The 11,352-nt window shown below is 49.1% G+C and overlaps 1 protein-coding gene across 1 annotated transcript; it reads left to right on the forward strand.

Annotated features, from left to right (window-relative positions):
- The first annotated feature begins 7,025 nt into the window (after positions 1-7,025).
- On the forward strand, positions 7,026-9,416 carry ELFN1 (extracellular leucine rich repeat and fibronectin type III domain containing 1). Its single transcript, XM_084819185.1, has one exon. It carries the CDS (start codon positions 7,026-7,028, stop codon positions 9,414-9,416), a length of 2,391 nt encoding a protein of 796 aa, XP_084675311.1.
- Positions 9,417-11,352: the final 1,936 nt, after the last annotated feature.

An 11,352-nucleotide genomic window follows, 5' to 3' on the forward strand; every position in this document is an offset into this window, starting at 1 on the left:
TCGAAAGCAAGAAATTGCAAGTGGATAAATAGGTACCGCCTCGGCGGGAAATGTAACAGCGCTCCATGCACCTCGGTGTTCAGTCACGCCGGCCACATGACCACGGAAGCGTCTTCGGACAGCGCTGGCTCTTCGGCTTAGAAACGGGGATGAGCACCACACCCTAGAGTCGGACACGACTGGTTGGGGACACCTTTACCTTTACCTTTTTTATTGAATTTCCAGTATATCACTTTAAAAAAATGAAGCTGCGCATTGAAAACAGCATTTCTAGGCACAGAAGGGGAAAATATGCAAGGCAGGATACTGCCTGGGGCTGGTTTCAAGGGTAGGTGTGGTCGGGCAGCTGCCGAGGGCCCACACCCCAGCAGGGGCCCCCCGGCAAGAGTCCCCTGGCCTGGCTCCTCCTCTTGCTCCCTGGATCTCCACTTGCCTCTTGCTCTGGCCCAGACAACAGCTCTGGTGAGGACAAGCAGGAGCAGGAGATGCCGCGGCTCCCTGGCTCTCTGCCCCCAAGCAAGCAAGAGCAGCCGGCGACCATGGCGGTGAGAAGGCCGGCTCACCGAGGGAGGGGCCCGCTGAGGCCATCTTGCCCAAGGCCCTGCAAAACCTGGCACTGGCTCTCACCCTGTTCTGTTCTGGCCCACGGGGGCACAAGCAACAGGATAACTGACAAGCACTTAGATTGATATAAAAAGCTGAACTTCACTGAAACAATTTGATAGCATGCCATAACTTAAAATTAACCCAACCCATATTTTTTGAAGTTTTGCATAAAGCTGCACCAAATATTTTCTAGTGTGAACTTTTGGGTAGCAAACAGCCATTTCTCTCTCTTCCACTAATAGGCACACTTATTTCCTTACCTTCCACTAATAGGCATTCTTATCCCGCCTTTTTTCCTCTTGCAAGGAACCCAAAGCGGCTTATATTATCCTCCTCCTCTCTATTTTCTCCTCACAACAACAACCTCATGAGGTAGGTTGGGCTGAGAGTCTGTGACCGGCCCAAGTCACCCAGTGGGCTTCTATGACTGAGTGGGGACTAGAACCCGGATCTCCTGGCTCCCAGTCCAACACTCTCACCACCACACCACGCTGGCTCTTAGAAGGGTTCCATGAATATTCACCTGTTCAGATGCTTTTCAGCCCTGTTGCTTTGCCGGCTCCTCTGTTGCTGCTTCTCCTTCCTCAGTAAGTGATGTGAGTGATCCCATAGTGAATGCAATGACATCACTATGTTTCATGGCCAATGAAGGTCTGACGATGTGATGGCATCACTGAGGGCAAGTGAGGGCAATGGGGTTTTGTTTTTGCAAGGAATGCTGAAGAATTGGCAGAAAAGGAGAGGCATTTTTTGACATTGCCAAAAACATTCATGAAAAGAGGTGACTGATTTAGGCTCAGCTCGCTCCTGGTACATTTAGCCCCTGACCCCACCTAGTATCGTTCAGCTCTGCCTGGAAAAACACCATCTCTACCTTCCATTTCTCCCTCAATCTTCTCCCTGCTTTGGCTCTGTTTCTTTAAACTTAACAGCTAGGAGAGCTAGAGAAATTGGCCGGGGAAGTCTTATATTATCTCCCTCCACAAAATATGAAGGTGGCGGAGTGGGGGAAACTTTGGCGCATACGACTGGATGTACTGCGATGCACAACCTAGCTGTAATGCGTCACAGTCTCTGCGCAAACGCCCCGACAGAGGAACTTTGAATTGGAAATTGATTCAGGTTTAGAGAATCAAGGTTCCCTTTATTATTCAACTCTGCAGCAATTCTAACCAAGTTCGCCACGCAAGTGTATGGAAGCCAAGCCTGGAATATGTATCAGGTGAAGGTGGGGGACAGCACGAGCGAGAGTGAACACAAATAGGCACCTGCCTAGAAGCATCCTTTCCGCACGTGACATATACGAAATGGACACTTCAGCCATTTAGCGGAGACTTCATCATTAATAAATGTTTGCTATACCATCTTAGAGATGTCTCCTCTGATTATTTTACACATAATGAATAGCCCTGGCTCGTTTTAACATTTGGTGCCTGCAAGCCAATTTTTTCCCCCTGTCCCATCTCTTTGCATGATTAAACATTTATCATTTGTAATGGATCGCCGCTGCTCCGTCATGGCTCTTTTTGTAACCGGTGGCTCCCTCATTTATTGATAAACTGACCCGGGTGAATGGGAAAGAGGATCTGGGAGAGAATGACAGGGAGGAGATGGAGCTGGGCACAGGTAGAAAGGGAAAGCAGAAACCGAGGCCTGGAAAGAAAGATACATGCAAGAAAATTCAAGCCACTTTGCAAGTAAGGACTGTATCGCTTCAGTGTACAATTTTGCTTGCACACTATCACACGCAATGAATGCACATGGATCTGCTCCCACTATATATGGCAAGTAGCCACCATATGGGCCTTGAGGGCTTGAACCAGGAACCCCAGTGGCAGAAAGCTACCCTACTGACCACCAAGGACTATCTCTGCTTAGGCCTCACAGGCCTAAGCACAGTAAGGGGAGACATGAGAAAGGTGTGCAAAAGTATGCTTGGTGTGGAGAAAGTGGATAGGGAGAAATTTTTCTCCCTCCCTCATAATACTAGAACCCAATGGGGTCATCCACTGAAACTGAATGGTTGGAGATTTGGGACAGATAAAACGAAGTCCTCCTTCACACAGCGCATAGTTAAACTATGGAATTTACTACCACAGGATGTAGTGATGGCCACCAGGTTGGATGGCTTTAAAAGGGGGTTAGACAAATTTCTGGAGGAGAAGGCTATCAGTGGCTACTAGCCATTATGGCAGAGTTGGGGACTCCTTTCAGCTTGACAGCCAAATTCCATCTCAGAGAAGCTCTCAGGCCTGCCCACCATTCCAGGGCTCCCATGGCCACCCACCATTCCAGTGGTGGGCAGGCCGAAGGCAAAGGGGCAGGCCCAAAGGCAAGAGGAGTGGGGCAAAAATCCAAAAAAAACCCCAGTATGACATGGTGTAAAGCTCGTACTGCCAGTAACTAAGCCTTAAGAGAGAGAATTAAACCTTTTAGAATGGGCAGGGGGAGGGGGACTGGACAAAAACTGGAAAACCATTAAACAATTGGTGGTTGGTGGAAAGAGAAAGGGCTGCACCATGTGGGGGACCCCAGGAAGGCCACCGGCCTGAGGTTCTCTGCCTCTGCATTATGCTACTTCTAGTGTCAGAGGCAGTGGTGCTCTGTACACCAGTTGCCACAGAACACAACGGGGATGGTGCCGGTTTACTCGTGTCTTACTTGCGGGTTTCCCACAGGCAGCTGGTTGGCCACTGTGTGAACAGGATGTTGTTGAATACAGACCCTTGCTCTGATCCAGCAGGGCTCTCCTGATGTTCTTACACCACACTCTTCAAGAGCAGAAGGGAATGCGGGTGTGCGACACCCTTGCGGTGAGAAGACGCCACAAAACCTGTGGACTGCCCCAGCCGCTACAAGGATGCAGGACATGCAGGGCTGAGAGGTCCCAGAGGCAAACGGGCAGATGGCCAAGAAGACCAAGAAGCAGCTCAGTCTGTGCCTGAGCACCAGGCTTGCTCAGACCAAGGAGCCCGGGCAGAGCCAACAGCTTGGCAGAGCTTGGTGGGACTTCACTGGCATCTCGTGTCAGCCAATCCTCCTGCTGCGCTGAACACTGCAGTGCCACCTCTGGCCATCTGCAGTGGTGGACAGCAACACAGCGGAGATTGGGCCAACAGGGTCCCTGTCCCTCAAGCTGCCAGAGTGGGGCAAGTGGCAAAGCATCTGGCTGGGTCCTGCCACCAGAGTCCCCAGTTCAGGACCCCTGGGCATCTTACACAGAGGCACAGTATTAGCGCACCAAATAAAGTTATCCTTATTGTGCTCATCTCTCTCCTAGCCCCACCCACAAAGATGGCTCTTTGCCCTGAGGCTTCCTCCAACCTGCTGCCCTCCAGATATTTTGCACTACAACTCTCATCATCCCTGGCTACTGGCCATGCTGGCTGGGGCCAAAGGGAATTGTAGTCCCAGACATCTGGAGGGCACCAGGTTGGGGGAAGCTGCTGTGCAATTGACACTTTGAAATAATTCATTTAAGAGTATAACGTAAACTATAAGATGCCTGCCAGGAAACAGGCATTTTGCTGCTACCAGGAGAGTTGCTTTCGATCCTTCCTACATTACAGACGTCTTCCTCCCTGTTTCCCCTTCAGATCTCTTCAGCCCATCCCAGAAATGTCCTCTTTGAGCACTGTTGTTCTACAAATTCAGATTGTGTTTCCCTTGTCATGCCGTCCACTGAAGAATCCTTGGAATTGTATTTTGATGAGTATTTTTGGAAAATCATCACCATCATCCGAGGCCACATACACATTGACTTTACACCCAGAATAACAGTTCCCATGGGAGAAAAGGAAGGCTTGTTAAACCAGTTTAAGTCTATGAGAGGGTTCTACCCTTAAGGGCGGGCTAGAAATAAGTTTAGATACATTTTTTTAGATTGATCGTATAGTAAGTCTTTTATTCCACCCATACACCGAATTTGGGTCGTTGGTCCACCCCCTCCCCACACAAACACACCGTGGGTTGTTTTGAACAACAACATGACAACTTTGTTTATGATTCCTGAACTTACAAGACAGACCATCTGGAGTGAACTCTGCTGCCCGCTCTGGTCAAAGAAGATAAGCCGATGCTTTCCAATGGAGGCAGTCCAGGCATCACTCTATGTGTGGCAGGTGGATGTGGGGTTGAGTGATGTGTCTGCATGTGGGTTGTGTGGGACGAAAAATGGGTTATTGAGGTCTGGGCGAGGATTTACCTTAGTGAGAGGAAGAGGCTCATGCCACAGGATGGGTTAATATCACGGAGGTGGGGGGCTCCAATGTCAGTGGGGCAGTGAGTCTGCTCTGGTTTTCAGTCAGAACCAGCCCAAATGCTGAAGGAGCTATCCAAGGCGCTGAATGGTTCAGCACCTTGTATAGCTGCTTTAGAGTTTGGCAGCGCCAGCCTCCACTGGTTAATATGGAGAGGTTCGCCTGGCACCTACGTTGTACTCCTTCCAGTGCCAGGTGAAGAAGACCTTTTCATTCTCCCAGTATTTTAGCATTTTCACTTCCTAGTCTTTTAGCTTTGGTGTTTTAAAGCTGTATTTTAAATCTCTGCATTGCTGCTAGGTTTTACTCTGGTTTTATTCTGGTTGTATTGTTATATTGTGGTTTTAATGTTTTTATATTTGATATTGTTTTATCTGCGCTTTTGGGGTTTAATTTTTGTGAACCGCCCAGAGAGCTTCAGCTATTGGGCGGTATAGAAATAAATAAATAAATAAATAAATAAATAAATAAGGGCAGAGGAAATCCTGTAGATGAGAGAACAAGGACATGGATGCTTTTCTTATCATCAAAACGGTTGTCAACATTGTGACATATTGTTTATTTGTCTGATTTGCCAGTATGACTTCAAAGAAAAATATGAATTTACTGGCTATTCCTTTAAAAACAAGCAAAACAAAACAACCACACTAGGCCGAAAGACAAGAATAATATCACATCTCGTTTGGCTCTCAGTACACATTTCACACTGAAGTCTGGACGAATCTGTCCATTTCAGTTTCTCTCCTGTCACCTTTTTCCAATCTCAAGTTTGTTCTGTCCTGTTTCCACATCAGTTAGTGATATCTTTTTTTTTAAGTGCACAAAATGTGTAGGTGTATGCATTTTTGACTGCATTTCTCCTAATTACACACATTTTTGCCTGACATATGCATCTTCCATAATATATGCTTTCATATCTTGAATTCATGAATATGAATTTTCTGCACCCTTTTCCCGAATATACACTTTTTTCTTCTTTTTTTTTTAAGGAGGACTGCATCACAATGTTTGGAGAAGGGCAAATACCAACACATACTTGTGTTTTGGTTCACATGTGAATTAGGGAAGCACAAACTTGGTAGGATCACATGAAAAAGCAAACGGAATCCCACCCCCTCTCCCCAATCCCTACACTTAAGTTTCAGACACTCTATGATGGACACTCGCCAAATAATTTTAGACTGGGGATAACCTTCACCCCTCCCACAAATCATTTCAGCCTAGACCAGGGGTGTTGAACCCCTTTCAGCCTGAGGGCCAAATTCCATTTCAGAGGAGCTCTTCGGGGCCGCATTCTAGTGATGGGCAGAGCCAAAGGAAAAATGGATAGGGCCCCAAACCCCAAAATACCAGCAAATCTTAGCTTAAAGCTCTTACTGTCCGTAACTAAGCCTTAGGAGAGGCATTTCAGCCTTTTAGCATGGGAAAAAATGGCACCAAAGCTGAGAAACCATTACACGATTGGTGGTTGGGGGAAAAGGGGTGGGGCCAGGATGAGGGGGCATGGCCTTCTGAGGAACTCCAGAGGGCCATATTGGGACTGCAGGAGGGCTGGATATGGTCTCCCAGGCCAGATGTTCTGCGCCCCTGGTCTAGAGGGTTTTTTTTTTCCTGCTTTGACAAAGGCCATTGAACACCAGTGTTGTCTCTTTGCTTCTGTGTTGGCAGGAGATCCAAGTGACCCAGCAAGCACAGCATAAGGGGCAGACACAAGGAGAATACATGTGATGGAGAAGGAGCCCAGCATCAAAGTGGAGGCCAGCAACAAGAAGAAAACTGGAAGCGCCTGTGCTGAGAGGGAGAGGCAAGCTCGCACCTGACTCAGAGCCCATCTTCTCCCTGAACCCTTCCTGGTCTGGAGTGACTTTACAGGAAGCCCAGCATGATGGCGGATGAGCCAGCCTGCCAGGAGGAGCTTTGCTGAAGCTTTTGCTAGTGGCACCTGGAAAAAGTCAGCACTGATCAAAACGCTTCTGTTTTTCCTCTACTGGACGTTTCCCTTCATGGTTCGAGACCATGAAGAGAAAGGAGAGAACAGCAAAGCTCCCCAAGAAATACTAGCCCACGGCAGGGCTGTGCCGAAAGACAAGCCGCCCTCTTTCCCCCATCCCTTCCAGCAGATAATAGGGGAAATCCCCCGTTTCTAGTTGGCCCTTCCAAATGGCAGGCCATCGGCGGGCCGTGACGTCAGCGCTGTGCGCTTGTATGGCGGCCGTGTCTCTCCTGTTCGTAGGCGAGGTGCGGGCCGACTGCTGGCTGATCGAGGGAGAAAAGGGCTTTGTGTGGCTGGCCATCTGCAGCCAGAACCAGCCCCCGTACGAGTCCATTCCTCAGCAGATCAACAGCACCATTTTGGACTTGAGGCTGAACGACAACAAGATCAAGAGTGTCCAGTTCTCCTCCCTCAGCCGCTTCAGCAACCTCACATACCTCAACCTGACCAAGAATGAGATCTCGTACATCGAGGACGGTGCCTTCTCGGGACAGTACAACCTGCAGGTGCTGCAGCTGGGCTACAATCGCCTGAGGAACCTGACGGAGGGGATCCTCCGGGGACTGGGGAAGCTGGAGTACCTCTACCTCCAGGCGAACCTCATTGAGACTGTCACCCCCAATGCCTTCGGGGAGTGCCCCAACATTGTGAACATCGACTTGTCCATGAACAGGATCCAGCGGCTGGACAGCAACACCTTCCGGGGCCTGAACAAACTCTCCGTCTGCGAACTCTACAGCAACCCATTCTATTGCTCCTGCGAGCTCCTGGGCTTCCTTCAGTGGCTTGAGGGCTTCACCAACATGACGCGCACCTACGACCGCATGCAGTGCGACTCCCCGCCCGACTACTCGGGCTACTATCTTCTGGGCCAAGGACGCAGCGGGTACCGCAACGCCCTGGGAATGCTCTCCTCTCTCTGCACTGGCGGCCCCTATACCATGCCGCCTTATTTAATCCCCCCCAAGAACCCGGTGACCACAGCTCCCCCCGAGAGCCCATGCCCTGAGGAAGAGTGCTTCTCCGGAGACGGCACCACGCCGCAGGTCTCCCTGCACACCCCCGTGATCGATCCGGGCCTGTACCCTACCATGAAAGTCAAGCACGCAACACACAACTCAGCTGTGCTGAGCGTGCAGATCCCAGTGCCCTACAGCAAGATGTACACGCTGGCCCAGTTCGAGAACGGCCGATACAACATCCTCGCCAAGCTCCTGAAGAAGAAAGAAGACATCGAGCTGACGGACCTGGGTCCAAACGAAGACTACACCTACTGCGTGATGTCTTCCAACCGGGTCTCAAGGCACAACTACACTTGCCTCACCATCAACCTCAACAAGCAGAACAGGGAAGAACCCCTACCCAGCCCGTCGACTGCCACTCACTACATCATGACGATCTTGGGCTGCCTGTTCGGCATGGTGATTGTCCTGGGGGTTGTGTACTACTGCCTCCGGAAGAGGCGTCATCAGGAAGAGAAGCACAAGAAAGCCGCCATCAACATGAAGAAGACCATCATTGAGCTGAAGTACGGGCCAGAGATGGAAGCGACCAGCATCTCCCAGCTGTCCCAAGGTCAGATGCTGGGTGGCGAGACCATGACCCGCATCCCTTACCTCCCCTCTGTGGGAGAGGTGGAGCAGTACAAGCTGATCGACAGCAGCGAGACCCCAAAGGCGACAAAGGGCAACTACATGGAAGTCCGGACAGGGGAGCAGCCCGAACGGAGAGACTGTGAGCTCCCCATGCCGCCGGACAGCCAGAGCTCAGTGGCAGAGATCTCCACCATCACGAAGGAGGTGGACAAGGTGAACCAGATCATCAACAACTGCATCGATGCCTTGAAATCGGAATCCACCTCCTTCCAAGGAGTGAAGTCGGGGGCGGTGTCCACTGCCGAGCCCCAGCTGGTGCTCTTATCTGAACAGATCCCCAGCAAACACAGCTTCCTCGCCCCAGTCTACAAGGAGAGCTACAGTCACCCACTGCAGAGGCACCACAGCATGGAGGCCCCGCCAAAGCGTTCCAGCACCTCTTCCAGCGGCTCCATACGGAGCCCCAGATCCTTCCGCTCCGAGGGCTCCGGCCACAAATCAGAAGCCAAATATATCGAGAAGACATCTCCGACCACAGACACCATCCTCACTGTGACGCCGGCAGCCGCTATCCTACGGGCTGAGGCAGAGAAGATCCGACAGTACAGCGAGCACCGGCACTCTTATCCAGGGTCCCACCAGGGGGAGCAACGCGACGGCATGGCAGGGCGCAAGCCCTCCATCTTGGAACCTTTGACCAGGCCCCGCCCCAGAGACTTGGCCTACTCTCAGCTTTCCCCTCAGTACCACAACCTGAGCTACTCCTCCAGCCCAGAGTACACATGCAAACCGTCCCACAGCATCTGGGAGCGTTTCAAACTGAACCGCAAGCGGCACAAAGACGAGGAGGAGTACATGGCCGCTGGACATGCCCTGCGCAAAAAGGTCCAGTTTGCAAAAGATGAGGATCTTCACGACATCTTAGACTACTGGAAGGGGGTTTCTGCCCAGCACAAGTCCTGAGCCCTCGACCCGCTCGTGACTTAACACTGGACCAAAAGAAACAAAAACAGAAAATCAGCAGCAGCTCTTATTTTTAATCCAGACTTGTCTTTAAAAAAAACAAAAAAACAAATAAATAACTTATGAGAATCTATAATTATTCTATATAATGTATCAGAGAGAGGGAGAGGGGGAGAGGGAGAGGGAGAGAGAGGTCTTAAAATATCATCTCACGTTTGTGGGATCCACACCAAATTTGAAAAGAGAGAGGGAGAAAACAACAACAGGGTGATTAAAAACTAAGCAAACTGTGGAGTGAAAAACAAGTTTTCTTTTCTTTTGTAAAACAACAACCACCGAAAATTGCATTAAAAACAGAAGGAAGGAAAGAAAGAAATGAGAGAAAAATAAAAGTGTAAGAGAGCCAGGCAGAAAAGAAAAGGAGGATGGAATAACCACTACTGCATCGCATGACTCCTTATTCTGTGATATTTGTGGACCCTGTGTACAGTTTTGCCTTCTTCCTTTCAGTAACCAAAAAGTAAAAACAAAACAAAACAAGGTAAATCAGAAAAAGTTAGCAGAAGGATTTTAAAAAATAAAATAAATCCTTTGGGCCTTTTGCAAATGGAGTCTTCCAGTTTAGACTATTAATCTCCTGAAGTCCCATTTGTACATTTTGGGGGGTGAAAGGATCTGTTGCAACATCGCATTGTAAAACTGACGCCGTTCTATTGTACAGAGAGAAAAGAAATTCTATATTTGCAAATGTTTGCTGTATACTGAGAAAGAGAGAAAGAGAAAGGAAAAAAGTATTACATCTACTAAAAGATATATATATCTATATATTCACCTGTTTGTACCAGGTTTTAATCATGGATTTTAGAAAAAAAGAAGAAAAAAAACCTACCGTTGGGCTTGGTTTCAAGTTTTTTTTGTTTTTGTTTTTTGGTTGGGTTTGTTGTTCACTGTGGAAGGGGTGGGGTGTCTCTTGTTTTCTATGAATGTTTGTGACTTCCGTTCTGGTCCATTCCAAGTGCACTGAGAAAAAGACACATTCTGTAAGAGAAAATCAGAGTTGCTCTCGTTATTCAAGGGTCAGTGGGACACCATCTTCTGAAATTAGGAAGGGGAAATGCCAAAGGTGGAAAGGTTTTCTCAGTGCCAAGCCTGAAGTCCTCCTCTGTGGGCCAAATGAAAGACACCCGTCTTAGAGATGCTTCACGTACTGGCCGCAGGAAGGACAGCTCACGTCCTGCTTCCTGTCTGGCATTATGTTACAGCCTTGTTCTTTTTGTCATACAGCTCCCAGTATTCCTGACCATTAGCCAGGGTGGCTCGGGCTGATGGGAGTTGAAGTCCAAAACATCTGGAGGGCACTAGGTTGGGGAAGCTTGTGTTATAATTTTGGGGACGTAAGAGCCCAGGGTCTATCTAGTCCAGAATTCTGTTCACAGCTGGCTGCGGGAAACCCAGAAGTAGGACATGAGAACAACAGCACCCTCCCACTCATGTTCCCCAGCAACTGGTGCACACAGGCACATTGTTTCTGATACTGGAGGTAGCATATACCCATCATGACTAGTAGGCATCAATACCTTCTCCTCCATGAATTCATCTAATCCCCTTTTAAAGCCATCCCAATTGGTGGACATCACTACATCTTGTGGGAGCAAATTGCATAATTTAACTACGTCCCATGGGAAGAAGTCCTTCCTTTTATCTGTCCCGAACCTCCCATCCTTCAGCTTCATGGAATGACCCCACTGGTTGCTGGTATTATGGGAAGGGAGAAAAACATCTCCCTATCCACTTTCTCCACACCTTGCATAATTGTGCACACCTCTGTCATGTCTCCCCTCACTCCCTGTTTTCCTAAGTTTGATCTTCCGAGTGATACTCCTGTGCCACTGCTAAAGCTCTGAGTTCAAATCTTGCATGGGCTATAAGCTCAGTC

The sequence above is a fragment of the Heloderma suspectum genome, chromosome 12 (genome assembly GCF_057233095.1).
Source record: "Heloderma suspectum isolate Gila_16-S chromosome 12, 16-S_ref, whole genome shotgun sequence".
Lineage (NCBI taxonomy): Eukaryota > Metazoa > Chordata > Lepidosauria > Squamata > Helodermatidae > Heloderma > Heloderma suspectum.

Excerpts from the sequence above, each read along its gene's own strand:
- ELFN1 (XM_084819185.1), top strand. The coding sequence starts at position 7,026 with ATGGCAGGCCATCGGCGGGCCGTGACGTCAGCGCTGTGCGCTTGTATG.